This window comes from Chelon labrosus, assembly GCF_963514085.1.
Source record: "Chelon labrosus genome assembly, chromosome: 2".
NCBI classification, from domain to species: Eukaryota; Metazoa; Chordata; class Actinopteri; order Mugiliformes; family Mugilidae; genus Chelon; species Chelon labrosus.
The window spans coordinates 12968817-12986151 of NC_140338.1; the positions used below are offsets into that span (position 1 = coordinate 12968817).

Below are 17335 nucleotides of genomic sequence, written 5' to 3' on the forward strand. Positions count from 1 at the left end.
CTTTATTGAATAAAAACCATAACTGTGATTACCTGAATACCATACTAGTTTATAGAGCCCAATTATTTCGGTCAATTAAGGTTTTCAACAAGACTGGTTTTATAACATTTCCACTGGATCTCGTACACTGGTCGTACACAACTTGAATTGTGAGCTGGTTTTGTAAGGCTTAGTAGGTGAAAACGGTGTTGGGAAAATACCCTGCAGTGTAGTGCTTCCATGTTCCCGTTCTCCGTAGCTAGGCCAACCGGTTTAACAGCTTTAGACTTAACACAACAGGGATGGCATGCCTACAGCATCCCAGGTTTACATTGTGCAAATAGTCTATTTGTAGAGTACTAAAGGTATTATTTGTCATGTAACAGACTTAAATGTTTTGGGCTGCTTTTGAAAGGAGAGAGAAATAAGGACATAGTGAAAAGGGTCATTACGGCAAATCAAGCATAATCATACAATCATACTCCGATGTAAAGACAGATAAAGATAAGGATTAATTTTTTCCCCCAAATATGACGTCCAGAAGTTTCCGAGCTTAGGTGTAGACTTTGATAAGGGGTAGGAGAGGGAACAAGTTCCTGACTGAAACGATATAACAATAGAGCCTTTGGTCTACGCATGCCATACCACCCACTTCTCTCCTTCCACTGATCTCACTGCTTCAGTGTGCATTGTAATGACAGAACTGCCTGGAACTACCAACTCAGAGCGAGGAGGGGAAAATCTTCCAATTATGCAGACCTTACATAAATGTAAGGACCGTGGTGGGCAGGGTAATTTGATAAACTGTAACTGGTTATGCATGTTTAAATTTATGCAGACACCAAGGAACAGAAAGCAGCAGGACAGCCATCTGTTGGCTATCAAGAAGTAATCGCAGAAAGAACAAGACATGCTTGAATATACACATTTTAGCCGATGTAAGGCTGACTGTGTCAGTGTCAGCTACAAAGTGGTGAACACTTAGTCCAGCTTGATTAAGCAACACCCATAGTTAATAGTAGGCACAGAAAATCTGGTTTAATGATACGGTCGAACATTAGCAGTTGTGTTATTTGCCTTCTTACTTCAACTTGTAGTGCAGCGTTAATGGATCTACATCGTTGAATTTTATATGCTCTCTACAGCATCTATAAAGCATCTGCTCTAGGGAGACTTCATTGTGGAGAAACAACCATTAAGGTTGCAAAGATGAAGTGATTGTTCCACTGTGGAAGGCTATTTAATTTTTTGCAGAGCATCCATTTAAGTACATCTCCGTTTAACGAATTCTTTCTGACAATAAAGTCTCATTTGTCAGGCGGTGCTATAACTGTGGATGAATGCGTTCATTGCCACGCATCGACATATACCAGCACATGACGGTATTTATGAAATCAACAGAAATCATGTTGACGTATTGTCACAGCCTTCATGTTGATATAAAAATGTTGTTCCCAAAATGAAAGGATTCAACTTCAGAGGACTCATATTAGAGGGATTCAACAGCGTTACATCAAATCCCAAATCTGCGTGAAATCTAGGCCAAATAACTGCACACAGGTTTATGAAAACTCCTCATGGGCAATGAGCTGCAGGAAACTGGAGCACTAAGAGCATCCAGCTTTACAGGAAGGGAAAAAAAGAGGTGCTGGCCAAGCATATTCGCTGCTACCGTTGGTCGTTCTGCCACCGTTGCAAGATTCAGCTGAGAATATCCTGAGCATTTGATTTCTTTTAGGACAGGTTTTCATTTGCGTTTTCATTTTGGAGGCTGTGATCTGTTGTGCTATTGAACAGTGCTGTATATCGACACATGTTCCTATTATTTTGACAACCCTTTCTTAATCAGTGAGTGAGACAGGCATTAAAAAATCTAAACACTTGAGTATTTAATTCAACTCAGCTTAACGGCACCACAAAATAGATCCTCCAACGTGATGATCCTGCTGAATTACCATCAACTACTGAACATTAGAATAATCATGCAGGGAAAGTTGGTGCGGTTTATATTTACAGTCGAATTTCACTGGTGTACCAAATATTTTGGCAAGGGAGTGCATATAAGTTACACATGAGAAAATGACCTTCATCCAGCCCACACACACACACAACAGGAAAAAACCAGGCAGCAAGCAGACGCACATTTAAAAAGGCCGTCACGGTTTACTGTACACGTTCTCTTTACGTCACATAGCTGCCGCATAGGTCTGAGTCACAGCCCACTGCCACACCGTAGGATAAATGCAGCGTTAAACCCACTAAAGGGTCGTTGTGTAAGAGTATGTGTGCACACATTCATCTGTGTCTTGCAGAGACACGCAGGGAGGGGGGGGAGGGAGCCGTCGGAGCAGCATCTCGACCTTGCAGCAGGAAAAGAGGGTGAATGAGTGTCCTGCTGATTTGTGAATGAAATCAGCTCCAGAATTTTCTCATAGGCTCCCACCGTCACGTGGTGGAGGCGGTACAGTCCTCTTTTAATGCGGTTTGAAGCAGCACGGCCGGACGATAAGCTCCTCTCCCCAATGCGGGCCATAACTCTTCATTGTTTTTTGGCCAACATTATCAAGCGGAGTTAAGTGAATTAGACGCTGCAGGCAAAGGTCTGACAAGGTCTGATTTAGAGGAGCGGACGGAAATTCTCTGAATCAGAACAGACAGGAACACTCCTGGGAAAAGCTAATGATAAAAAAACACCCCATTAAATAGCTAAATAAGCACCGTTTTCACCAGAGGAGGCAGATCACATTTCCTTCTTGGTATTATAATTCCCTTGAGGAGCTTGTGTGAATGATCAGTATGAATGGAGTGTAATCGGGTTACATACGAGTATCGTTTTACCAGTGGATATGTGAGAAATGACCCAGTTCAACTCATGTCCGACATGAAGGAGAATCTCTTAAGCGTGAGACTGTTAAGTGACGCAAGCCACGGACAAAACCAATAGCTCAAAAATGGATTACAATAGCACAGATAATCGCGTAAAGGGCCGCAGAACCCTTAACAAGACCTGTCCATAAGTAGGTCAGGACGTGGTGGGACAGCATGTCACCCTGGCAGGGCCGCTGAGCGCCGAGCCAGGCCAGACAGAAAGAAGGGGGACAGCAGGATGCGCCAAGTTTAGAAACACAGCGGTAAACAGAAAACAATGCGCTTGGCAAGTCAACATCTGAAAGCGTGCTCGGATGACCCACATATAGACAGTTACATGAAGCACAAGACGCTCACATTAGTTCACAGGGTAGAAGATTTTAAGAGATAGGAGCGCCTCATTCTCACAGTAGCATGAGATATGTAAGCACTGTTATCTTGAACAGCTGGGTTTTGGTTCCATTATCTATCTAACCAACAGGAAAAACAGACTCTGAGGCACAGCACATGTTCTTGTATAAAATGTTCTCGTTTCTGTTTTGCATGATGGACTCTTTAACTGATTTAGATGCTTCCTGTATTCGGCCATAAGCCAGGGAGATATTTCGTCTCGCGTGTCTCGTTGGCAGATGTTACATGAACCAATTTTTGAGAAAGGCCCGAAGAAACAAACAAAGCAGAAGAACAAAAGCAGGGTACAAGAGAAAGAACAGAGCGAGGATAGGGTTCAGGTGTCAAATGCGGAGCTGGTAACGTGTATTCAACGGACACAGAAAGCAGAGTGACGCGATCTAAGTGTTCACAACGTGAGGACTCGTCTGACATTACTAGTTTTATTAAAAGGTTAAATATGTTAATGTATGGACAAACTGACTGACTGGCACGTAGGCCGACTGCAATATCCCCTCACAACATCTTCTACAGTAAGGTAGGAGGAAACTGGCCTGAGCAAAACAATCAAACACCAATTTCCAGTCAGCTTATTATAACAACAAACTGTCTACAAAAAAAAAAACAATGTGAGACGAAAGTGTGAAGTGCACACACTCGCAAACCAGCTTTGTAATTGCTGACCACAGTGTACGTGTGTGCGAGTACGTTTTTACTTTCATTTCCCCTTTCAAAGCAATTTAGCCCGCTCGTCAAACCTGGCTGCTGTATTGTATATCCGATTTTAATTGTACCCACTGATGAGGAGGACACATTAAAGAAAAAAATGTCCCCTTGTTGTTGTTGATGATGATACAAGTCCAGCAGGCGTTACACTAAAACGGCACATCCTGTTCCTAACCCTGCAAAAAACTCTCCTGGGACAGGGGCAGGCGCTTTGTACTCGTGGATTAACTAGAGACCTGCGTTTCCATGGAGCAGGTTTGGACGACAATAGTTTCACTTAATACCCTCTTTCTCCAGCATGTGTTTTAATCTGGGGGAGTTTAGGGAGAGTCGTTTTCTTTTGAGCTCAACTACAACGGCATAAACAAGGTGGTTATTATTTGGCTCCACGTGTTATTCCAGGCCCATCCGGCTTTTTATTGCACTTGCAGCTACTGAAGTTCATTCTTCATCTGCGGACTTGTTCTAGAAACAACTGTCCCTGCAGGCCTAAAACAACAGTGAGAGGGGTATTGTGTTGTGCTATTGACATTCCACCGTGACTCCCCGAGGATGGACTGGAGGCTCTGAGACTGGACTACTGCGATAATGGCTGCAGCAGCACCGACAACATTTCCTGTTATTGCGATGCGGCAGTAGAAGCACAGGGGCCACTGGAGCCGAGGGCTTTATAGAAAGAAAAAATAATTGGCTGATGTACTTCCTTACTTTAGTGATATGCCCCAGCCCCTCTCTAAAAAAAAGGGCTAACTTTGTGAGGCAAGATAAAGGCTATCAGGGCCAATACTAGTGTAGACAGACCAAACAAAAAGGATGAGAGCGCTGATAACAGAGTTTACTGTAAAGACAGGGGAAGTTTCCCAATTTCCTATTTGGGTCCGTGGTGTGTCTCACTCTGTTGCTTTTTAAATCTTTAAGGAGCTAGACTTTGGAGTGATCAACAATCTTCAACACCATAAGTCTAGCGCTGCCAAGTTTATCTGGATAGTCCCTAATAACAGCTGCAATCAGCTTCACATTAAACAGAAACCAATTTAAAAGAGGTAAAAGAGACAAAAACAAACCTGAGAGCTATTAAACTCTGCTGGATTCTGGACCGAGTATGTCATAGTTGTTGCAGTAATATAATACAGATGGGGAAAAACATCAGATTGGACTTTTCACTGCCAAGTTGCGAGAAGACCGGCAGATTTGCCAAAAATCTGTCAACACTGGGAGTACAGTGTTCAAAGTTGGTATAGTAACCACTCCAGAACAAAAACAGCTGAAGGGCATCTGAGAACCAAGCCTGGCTTATGCAATAGTATACTCATGCCAGAGGTTGAAAATTTTTGCTAGCACCTGTCAGCGAACTGAGCGGCCCCTCGGAGAGCAGCTGTATTTCATCTAGACTAAAGGAATGCATTTAAAGGCTTTAGCGGAGGAATGCAGAGTCCTGGTTCTTAGCCTCAAATGAGTCGATTGGTATTTTTAAAGAACTGACAGTATCCAAACAATGAGTCAAGTGGAGGGAGAACACCAAATTCCTCAAAGCAATATGTCAAATATAATCCCCCCAACACACGAAAGAGGAAAGCCACAACTGCCAAATAGTTCAGGAGCCTCTGACAGAGGAATAACACAGCTGAGGTGAGCTATGGCCCAATATAGAAACGCTTACATTAGCTGGAGCTACCCTGGATAATGCAAAGGTCTGTCTAATATGTAACCCTTTATCATACGTACTGAAAAATGATTAGCAGCCCTTTCGCCAAAGGACTGCTAATCATTTTGGCACATTACAAAACAGTATCCGTGCTGTGTGATGGTTTCCCCACAAACCCAGGATGTTGCTATACTGGTCTGCTGCAACGCTGACAGCCCTACTATAGAGGAAGCGAGAGCGGAAAGGTTTCACTGGGTTTTTAATAAAAAAAGAGCCAGCAAGTGTTGTGACGCACCATTAAGTCTGCTCTGCAGTGTCTGCAAAAACACTCACTGCAGAGGAAAGTCACTGGAAGGGAAAATGCACCAAGAGCAACAAACTGATTTCCACTTATTAGCCACAGATCATATTGTCCCACTATTATATCACGCAACTTCAACATTTTTCTACATCCAGCCTTTAACATCCACCTTGTCTGGAGCCGTCATAGTTTAAAACACCCAGGATTACGCCATTACTAAGCCTGTACCATCTAGAAGAAGCCTACAGGGTGGGTCATCGCTAGTCTACAAATCATGCAAGTCTGGTTTGCCATTACAACTCTTCCCCCCCCCTTTGGGTGCATGTGTAAATCAAGGTGTAGGTACCAGCCCTCTATTTATAGCCATCTGTTTGCCCACAGCTCAATCCAGGCTATGCTAAGGAGATTTAGTCTTCCTGCATCCACCTTCTCGCCTGCATAGAAAGCTGATTTCCATTTAAAGAAACTAGCACAAGCCTGGAATCAGGTAAAAAAAAAAAACAAATGACAGAATGCAAAAAGGGAAGTGATACTGCCAACACAATCCGTTGTCATCCGTGTTCACTTGCATCGCTGAAATCATCTGCACGGTCAAGACAATTTGGCTGAAATTGATGGTTGTATAATCAGGTCAGAAGTCTGCTAATACCATGCTGCAGATAAACGGCAGCTGAGGTCAAAACACTGCTGAGTAAAGCGTCCATCCACTGTGTGATTATAGTTCATAGTGCAGTGTCTCATTATGTTCTAAACCACTGGGCTTTAGGAATAAAACGGACCTCACTTTAATGATGGAGGTCTATTCTATTGTCTTTCAGGACCTGTGTTGTCAGGAGAGTTTCCCCATGCATGTTATGCATAATAAAACAGACACAGAAAGTGCAAAATTAAAACAATTTAAAAAATTGGGCCAGAGAACCTAGATAGCACTGGGTACGGTGCTTCTTAAAGTGAACAAGGAAACGGGACGAATTCAAAACAAATCCACTGTCTGTGCCCTCGTGCTCGAGAGGGGGGTCAAAACACGCAGCAGTGCAGTCGCTCGCTTAAAGCACTGAATTTTTTACACCACAAATGGGCTCACTGCGCGTAATCTGCGGTGGGACCTCTGTCTGACATAACAGCGCACCAGTGTTGTACATTCAGGCGCCGAGTGAGCGAACGTACAGCGCCATGGGTTAAAAGGAACAGACTGTAAACCTCGAGATGACAGGAAGAACAAGAAAGTGGGTCATTTGAGGGCCACAGAACATAAGGGAGCGTGATTTTGTAGCAGGGATACAACCTTTTATGTATATCTTTTATTATAATAAATAAATAAATACATTGATTTATTTTATTTATTAAGTTATCAAGCTAGCTAATCATTGGCTTATTAAAGTCTGCTGTCAGTGTATCCAAAACTGTAGATACAACAACTGCATTCATTCCCGTCTGCCTTCTGGCACAGCATCTTCCAGTAATATGCAAGTTATTCAGTCACTGTCTGCTGCGCGTGACCTCTGAAGCGCCCACCCCCAGCCCAGCAGCCCCCTCCCTTAGTGGTGCCCACCTGAAACTCACAAGACTAGGGTTTGTAATGGCCAGATCCGTTTTGATTCTGTGAGATAAGCAGCGGCATCAAAACAGATCTCAGTCATTTAGTACTGATAAAGTTACTCGGATGAGCAGCGAGATGTCTACAAGAAATCCAGTAAGTTCGTTGTTTCAGATTTGTTTTTTGGATCCAAGTTAAGACACTTACCGCCATCACCAGCTCGAAGGGGTGCTTGTACACCCGCACAGGCGACTGGTACTTCTGCACCATGATGGGGATCACGGCAACACCGACAACCTGAACAGAAACGAAAAATATTACACATATTTATTTGGAAAAGAAAGAATACGCAGCGATCACCGGCACTTGTGGAATAAAAGAAGGCTTTGATGCACCGCTGCTTCTGACTCACTCCCGGTCTCAAAAAAATCACAGTATTACAGCTGCATCTGGCTCCAACAAGACTCCATGTGCAATTACTTAAAGCCGTGTTTTGGCTGGTTGCTGGAATGACACCAGGCGTGCATGTATGTATAAAAGTGTGCAAAATAACGGGGCAGCAGGAGGGAACTCTCCTGAGCCGTGACCGTGGATCTCGCTGATCAATGAGTGCACCATGCCCCGCTCATTTATCACAGATCTGTGCCACACTAATAGCTTTTCACTGCAATCTACAGGGGATATAAACTAATTTCAGCTGCAGTCTATGCAGGAGCTTGGGCCACAGCTACACATGACTTCAACATAATGATTTAAAAAAAACAAAAACAAAAGACACGCTCTGCTGATTCTTTGCAAAGATAAACAGCACACTGTACAGGTTTCGGCGCATGAACAGAAACCAGAGCACAGAATGAGGCTGAGAAAAAGGACGCACTGTGCCTCAAAGTTTTGGTAATTAAAAGCATGTTTACAGAATGTGCTGTGCCTTTGCTCGGCGAGCTACTACATGCCCGCAACTCCAGCTATGCCGAGATGGGGAACATGTCTGCAAGGAAGGAGTGTGAGCTACCGTTCCAGCACTACTTACAGAGGGATCAGGGCTAATAATAACCAAGCTCGGGGAGACACAGGATACAAACAGGTCGCCACAGTCTCCCTCTCTAAAAAACAACACTACCGCTACACATAATTACCGTCATTCTTCCAAGATCTGTGTGCAACTTCAGAGGCACGTTAAAAGAAAAACAAGATCATTAGGTATTGCCACTGACACACAGCCATGCAATATATACTGCTGCTGAAGCATTACATTTAATTCAGAGTGCATTTCCTCCTGATTTGTGTACGCTTTCCTCATATTTTACCGCTGTCCCCAGTTAGCTTTATCGCTAATGTTTAAAAAGTGGGTTTGTCTGAGCCACAAACCTTCCCCCCAAAAAAATCCCCCAACAATGTAAGAACGTAAAAATGAAAATGAAACTCTTATGTTTGCTTTTTATTTTTCAAACAACCGCCTCGACTGTGTATATTATGACACATTAGCTCCCTAGACAACAGTGGCTAACCGAAACTAGCTCGCACGCTAGCGCTAAGTTTACAAAATCGCCGTTGACTTTGACGTAAATATCACACTTGGTACTTACCGGTGACACAGTGAGAGAAATAAATCTGGGCTCGTTTAGTCGTGTTAGTCGTTGTTTTTGTTGTTTTTTTTCTACAAAAGGCTATCCGACACAACTCTTTCCATTCCCCAGCTCCTCGGCTTTTCACTTCGCCGGGTCCCGGGTTGCCAAGCAGCTAACGACGGTTAGCTTTGTTGTGCTAGCTGGCCATGTAGCCTCGGTGAAGCAGCCGAACAAGCGAACCGTTCTCCCCTCACAGCCGGGCAGAGACGAGCACAGCCAGCGAACTAAATACGCCAAACCAGTCCACCGTTAAATCTGAGAAGATGAAGTGGAGGAAGGTACCCTCTCTCGGTCCTCTCCTCCTCCTCCTCCTAGTCTCTCATGCCTTTGCTGCCGTCGCTCCTCCCCCTTTTGTGAGCTCGTTTTTTTCCACGGCTCCGTGCAGCGCCAGAGCAGCGCCGCCTTCATAAGAACAAGAACATCTCCTCAGAGAACACACGCACACAGAGGACACACGCATGGAAATACATGGGCAGAGAAAAAAAATATAATAATGAAAAAAATCAAAGTCACTGCAACATTATTTTATTTCATAGAAAATGCCATATAATTCATTGGCGCAGTATTTTTATGCAATCACCTCATCAACACACAGATGAATGTTTGTGCAGGGAAATGGTACCAGAAGACCACAGACCAATGATGTATAGGCTGCATCTGTTTTTATTCCCACTAGAATAAATCCACCCTTACAAAATACTTTGTAATTTAGTGTATTTTCGGCATTTTTTTTTGCTAAAAACGTGTTCTTGGAAAGGTCAAAACAGGTTGCTTATCCTGGTTTGATGTCTTGATCTTCATTTCTGCAGCACTTTTCAAATCAACATTACCAAAGTGCTTAACAAAGAGATAAAAATCTGCATTTTTTTGTTTGCCCAATTGTTTAGATAATTTAATACCAGGAAATTCTCTCCAATAAAAGTATGTTTTAGGGAGAGATTTCAAGGAGAACACAGAGTCAGCTGACCTGATTTCCTTGGGCAGATTATTCCTCAGTCGTAGGGTAACAACTGTGAACGTCCTGTCCCTTCTTTTCTTGGGCCAGATAGTAGATCTCAAGGTACATACTTGCACATATGATGCTAAAAGGTCGGTGATATACCCAGTGTAATCAGTAAGATCTTAAAATGTGCTCCAAAACACAGTGGTGACCAAAGACTTGCTAAAAACAGAATGACATGATCCTGTTTCCTAGTTCTAGTTAAAAGCCTGGCAGCTGAATTTTTGAAGCCGTGAAATTGATTAATTATTCAAACAGGTAAAGAGGCTATTACAGTACTCCAGACGCAAAAATTAAAAGCATGTAAAAATGGTTTCTGACACAATAGATCATTTTTTGGAAATGTTTCTGAGACTGGACTAGTTTAGTAATGTGGGAGTCAGACCCTAGATCAGTGTTAAACCAGACACCCAGGTCTGTCACAACAGGACGGATGTTGTAGCAGAGGGAACCAGCCGAGGCTAGAATTTGCTTTGTCGACTGCCGTGGTCCAATCACAGGGATTTCAGTTTTCAGTTGTTAACCCATCCTTTTTCATTATAAAGAGGAAGCTGCATAACCATCCAAGTGACTGGTGGGCAGGGTTACCACATACAGCTGTTTGTGTATAGACAAAAGGAAGAATTCCAAATAACTTGGTGGGGAGGATTTTGTCAGAAAGCAATAATGAGATTATGAGTCTGAGCATTAACATACACTTGACCAAAGCAAACAGCAGGGCAACGGTTTTATTTATTGCCACTCCAACACTATATAGCAGATAAAATACATTCCCAACGCTTTATCAAGTATAAATACTCCTTCACACTATTGCACTGTTGTTTTCACCCTTGCTTGCCTTAAGACTGTTTAACTTGTATTGTTATTTGTTAGATTTAGTACATATTTTGTTGTTTCCTTATTATTGTGTTGTGACTGGACCGAAGTACTCCTTAAGGACCTCATGTTCTGGCACATGACAATAAATCTTGAAACCTTGAAACCTTGAAACAACGTCCCTCAACCAAGACAGAGCAACACGGAACCAAGACATCGCTACATAAAGCAGAAGTGTACAAAACACAGAAGACAGCGCAACAGTACATTGAGACAGACAGGAGAGCAAGAATATACCAGAAATGTAACCATAATCACCATCAAACATAATGATTTGAAAACCTTAGGCTTGATTGACAATGATCAGTGAGCGTGACGATTATAGCAGCAGATAAGTAAAGAAATTTGATTATGTCTGTCCGTCGGCTTGGGGATGGAAACCGTTGCTTCGTCTGGTTGTGAGGGCCTGAAGGCTTTGATATCTTTAAGGCGAAGAGTGAATGAGGTGGGTCTGTGGGGTCTCTCACGATTTTTGTTCACTGCTGAAGCGCAGACAGAACCTAAAGAACCAGAAAGCTGTGCAACGGGCAGCAGGAGGGAACGCTCCTGAGCCGTGACCAACGATCTCGCTGATCAATGATTGCAGCACGTCCCGCTCATTTATCACAGATCTGCGCCACAGCGATGACTTTTCACTGCAAACTACAGGGTAGAGAACTAGTTCAAGCTGCCGTATATGCAGGAGCTCAGGTCACAGCTACACACGATAAAAAAAAAGACAGGTGCTGCTCTATCTTGTAAGATAAACAGCACACTGTACATGTAACAGCATTTGAATAGAAGCCAGAGCACAGAATGAGACTGATTAAAATCCTGAATACTGATTGTATGATGAAAAAGGACGTGCTGTACTCAGAAGATTGGCCATCAAAAGCATGTTTGCATGAGCCAAACAAAAAATACCATCTAGACTGCTTACTCCAAGTCGTTTAGCAAAAGTGAAATGTGTTGCGCCTTTGCTCTGCGTGTTCCTATACGTCTGCAATTCCAGCTATGCTGCGATGGGAACACGTCTGCTTCCGAGCAGGGATCAGGGCTAATAATAAGACTGTGGAACTGTGTGTAAATACTTCACTGCTGAAGAAGAGAGAGTGGTGTGTCTTTACCATTCCCTTGTAAATGGAGACGCTGTAAGTTACTTTAGGACACAGGTAATCAAGGCCGGCGTTGCAATCTGATAGTTGCTGTGTCGCTGGCATGTACCTTAAGTTCTGTCACAAGCTAATTTAGAAACCTGAAATTCAAGACCTCTGTTGCTGTAAATGGTTAAAGAGGGTTTATGTAAATGTGAAATGAGCAGCTATATGTGAGCTACAAATAGCTGTCTTCCCTTCTCCTCCAGGGGATGGGGTTGCATATTTTTGAATGTCCTTGAGGCTGCACAATCATTTTGAATCGCCTGACTGCATCAGAAAGTATTTGCACAGACGACTGTTTTAGATACAGGAGACTTACATGCTTGGGGTTTATTTTTGCTCACCTTTCAGTGGCGCATTTCAGCTTGAAGGCTCACTATTGCCACCTGTTGGACCAAAGGAATAGTTACAACCTACTGACTGGAATAAAGTCAGTGGTGTAAAAGTCTGAGCATTTGTTGTGTGCAGATATATATCTGGTGTTTAAGAGCCAAGATTCAATATTTCTTTATTGTCAATTTCCCTATATGTTCACGGCATGAAAAAAAAAACGTTTCTCTCTTGCTCTCACACAAGAATAAAAACAGATTTGATTAAAAAAACAAGATAAAAACTGATACAAAATAGACATTTTGGATAAAGAAAAATATAGCAAATAAATAAAATCAGCCTATATACAACAGTGGAATGTTGCAGCTTGAGTTTATCCAGTAAGATGCAAAAGCTGTGGCTGCAGTTTACAATAAAGTGATTGTCTCTAAAGTCTAGAAATGTATGTAGCACAAACATATCTATGGCTGTTTTTGCTACCACCATGTTGATATGAAGTGATCAGCGCTGTTGCCTCACAGCACAAAGGTTCTTGTGCAAATCTGACAACCTCCCTGTCCTCCTTGTGTCTGTGCGTGTTTTCTGCAGGTGCTTAATCCCACAGGCCAGTGTGTTAAATTAATTGGTGATTATAGTTCAGATTCCAGATTATAGGCGTGCATGGAGTGACTGGTGATCTGTCCAGAGTTTACTCCACCTCATGACCTATTATAGCAGCACAGGCTGTGGCTGTCCGTTACCTACAGCAGGGGTGGGCCAACTGGGTTTTAAAATTTGACAGAAAGGCCGGGCCAGTAGCATCATATTGTTTTGCAAGGGGATTATATTGTGTAGATATTTTGGTTAAGGGGAATTTAGCGACATAATGTTATATTAGAATTCACTGGTTTGCACTGATGTACCTAACAAAGTGGTTGGTGCGTGCATATCACAGACTGTATGAAGGCGGACAGTACACAGAACAGCTCCTTACAAGTGAAGCCAAAGCAAGTAGAGCTCCCCCTGGTGGCTAGCTGCAGTATAGGTCATAAGCTCCGCCTCCTCTATGTTAGTGGACGGGCCAAAATTAAAACACTGAAATACACATCAAATAAATTAGGAATTAATATAATGCTGACACATAATGAAGTGTCCATTTTTGTTGTAGGTTTAGTGATTTGACACTATAGAAACTAGATTATGATGACTACAAGTTGCCATGCCAACCGCTCTGTGAAGCTGTCCTGTAGGACTGTTGAGAGTTGGAAAAAATAAAAAAATAAATAAGTACAGTGTATAATCAAACATTTCTTTGTAACTGGTGGAGGTAGAGCAGAGTCTCCACTCCAAGATGGCGCCGTCCGTACCCCTGGGAAAATAGTGTCAGTTTGGGAAATGGAAGGAAGTGGGGATGTGTTGTCCTTATTATATATACTGTAGTCAATGGTGCATATGTATATTTCAACTAAATATTATTTCAGAGCTGCTTTTTAATTTAGCTTCATTTTCATATGGCGTGTGCAGTCTGATTTGAGTCTGGGGACTGAATAACACTGAATGCCCCCTGCCTCAATGCGAACTACCTGCCCTGCTGCCCCTCTCTGAGTCTAGTAACTGGAGAAGCAGTATCTGTTATGTGGGAGCACATAACATTGTTGTAAATTCTACTGTTGAAACAAAAGCCCATGAATATCTATGATGTTATCGCAACTATTAAGAACTATTTATACCATATATGAAATATCTGCACGTCACATAGAATAAGATTTGTTACAGTTTTGTATCAGTCTGTCTTTAAATTATATTACGGTCGGTGATAACGCGGATATTGGATTTATCTGACAAACAGCAGTAAGCCAGCAACACTAAACATAATGCTGTTGAGACAATCTATGGACAGAGTAAATCGAATTTACTGTAAACAGTTGGATAATCAATTTAACTGTGTCAGCTCTTATAAAGTTTAACTAGTTCACATTACATCTTGTCGTTTCCTCAGGGTTTTTACAGACTCTCGTAATAATATTAATAATAATTGTAAATCTCCATGGTCTGAAAAATCAAGAGCACAAACATTGGACTTGCAGTAACAGCGGTAACGTAATTTGTATTAGTACACAATACAAATGACTTAGCGTTAAGTGACTCATGTATGTTGTCTGAGCAGTTTTCTCCATCAGGTTCAATTCTGTACAGAGCGGCCGATTCATTATGAGACCGCGGAGCAAATTGGCCTCTGGTGGGCTGCCATAGTATTAACTATGGGAAACCCTGTTTGGCCCTCAGTTGGTAAAAAAAGATTTTCCTTTTTCTTGGCATCATTATAGAGGTAGTTTTCGACATCACAGCTTTACAAAATAGTACTTCAGACATATTTGTGGGAAGTATTTCACACGTGTAGGCGGTTTGGAACTTTGGTAATCGGCGCCAGTGGGCATGCAGCAAGCCCGCCAGGAAGTCTCACAAATATTAGAAATGGAGACACTTTGCTTGCCAAACAACCCTTTCACTTCCCTTAAAAAGCAGTCAGTTTTTTGTGCCGACTTCCTGAGCTTCCTCAATATATTGACAATGGCCTTCTCAAAAGCCACATCAACAGATGTGGCTTAAGAGAGAGTGGATCTCAGTTCTTCCGTTGTCCTCTCAGTCAGACGTATCAATAACCGTTCAAAGTTCAGGATGCGTACTGATGCGTTAGTGGAATCAGTGATCCACCAGGGACGCAAGAAAGGCGGTGAGAATGGTCCTACGTATGTGTGGAGGCTTCACATCAGGACTTTGTCAAACTCTTAGGACTCAACGGTACTTTCCACGAGGTGCTACAAGTTGATAAGTCAGAATAAAGGGGCCCAAATTTGCAGAGAAACGTATTATCAATACAATTAATGTGGCCATTTGCAAACTTATCAGACCGTTTTACCATTTTTTTAGGGATGTTTGCAGGAGGCATGGCTTGCTGTCAAAATAACTGGTGGAATATACATATATATACTGTGTATATATTTTTGTATTTTGTTGTATTTTTATATTTATATATCTGAGAGCAAGTTTCTATATTTATTCTATAATATAGTTTCTAACAACACCAAAGCAAATTCCTTGTATGTACGATCATGCTTGGCAATAAAGTCTTTTCTGATAACCAATAAGTGTGAACCTTTCTGGAGGTTGGAGCTGTCCATTACAAAAAAAGTATTATCAGGACCACCAAATCATATTCAGCACCACCAACAGAGTTTGATATATCAAATATCAAAGCCTTTCTCCTGTTACATCTTCATTCAGTTCAACTCACTATCCCAAAGGGATTGTATGGCCCAGGGAGTTTAGAATTATATAACACTTAATCTTCTATATTTTCCTACAGGATCCTCTGTCATGACTGCCTTTGAGCCAGTCATTAGTATGGAGCATGAAGCAGTAATCGGAGGCTTCAAGTGCCTGTATTGGCTAGCTGTTGAGCTTGGCCCAACTTCTGAGCTGTGACTATTTCTTCAAGTTCAAAGTAAGTACGTTCCTGTGCTCAGCGCTTACACTGATGCAAAATTCTATCCCTGTGGGGATAAAAAAGCATTTCTCATGTTCCTGGTTTCAAGGTTGATCAAAGAGACAACTACCACTCTCATTGCATAATTGATGATGTGTTAGAAATCATTTCCCAGGTCACTGAGAAGCCTTTCACAAAGCAGATGAATGCATTATCCGCCAACAGAGCTAAACGTGATGAAAGCGTAGATGTTTCCCTGCTTCATCATCTTGATCTACACATCAGGTATGACAGCACTTGGTCGACCCAATTTACAGTTTATTATTGACTTTCTGCAGGAATTATGCAAACTCATCTTGCTTTTCCCCATCATGCTATACTTAATGTTGTTTTATCTGCTATTATGGATTGGCTTTCCATTTTACTGTTATGATGTAATCTACATGGCAGATATACTTGCCAGTCCTTCCAAGACATGCCACAGTAGATGCTTCTACACACAGTCTTTCTACAGTGAAGACAAATCACACAAACCCACACAGAGTAGAGCTCAACAGCCGCAGACCAAAAAGTACTATCTCCACGGAGTTACCACAACCACCAGAAGTAGCAACAGATGATCCACACCAAAGAGTTAATTCTTTTCTACGAGAAGAGTGGGAGTGGCGATGTCTTCTTTAGCCGTTTCCCGAAACACTTTTATTCACGCTAGGGCCACAACAAACGGTTGTTTTGTCGATTAGTCAACTAATCTATCGATTGTCTGTGAAGATTCTCAGTCATCCAGGTCATGGTATATCCAAAAAGCATTTTAAAAAGGCAACTGGGCTTGTGGAGTTTTGAGAAGATGTTTCACTACTCATCCAAGTAGCTTCTTTAGTTCTAGGGGACCAGAATCGACAAAAAAGTGTCATGTTGTGTCATGATGTGATATGTACCTGCAATGCCTGCCAGATGCCAGATTTGGTCCTTTACTAACCAAGATCTAAAAACCAAAGATCAAGGTCAAAGGTCAGATTGGTTTTTATTGTCATTTCAACCACATATAGCAGGAGCAGTACATAGTGAGATGATAGGACGTTCCTCCAAGAATGTGTAGCTACATGAAGACATAGGGCTAAGCACAAAACAAGGGACGGAGCGTAGAGTGCTTATGCAGACAGTACAGAAACTGTCCAAACTGTACGCACAGTGCAGACAAACAGTGCAAGAATGAGAGACAGAGCAAGGACTAACAATACAATACAGACAGCACAAAACATAGCGCCTGTACTTAAAAAAAAACCACAACAACAGGGGGCAGACTAACGGATATGTGGTGTGCATTTCTTACCTCTGATGGAGGTTATCGGGTCAACCAGAGACATGCCACTCACAGAACATTAAAAGTGCCCATTGCCAACATGAGAAACCAATAAAAAGGACTATTGTATTAAACAAAGGCAACAGGTGA

At 42.2% G+C, this 17335-nt stretch overlaps 1 protein-coding gene across 1 annotated transcript in view; it reads right to left on the reverse strand.

Moving 5' to 3' along the window:
- LOC311502189 (SEC14-like protein 1) overlaps nt 1-9086 on the reverse strand; it is a 28815-nt gene extending 19729 nt beyond the window's left edge. Inside the window, exons 1-2 of the mRNA XM_084564315.1 lie at nt 9033-9086; nt 7654-7743 (exon numbers count right to left, since the gene is read on the reverse strand). Coding sequence (XP_084420441.1) covers nt 7654-7716 — 63 coding nt within the window. The 5' untranslated portion in view covers nt 7717-7743; nt 9033-9086. The remainder of the gene's footprint in view (nt 1-7653; nt 7744-9032) is intronic.
- Nucleotides 9087-17335: the final 8249 nt, after the last annotated feature.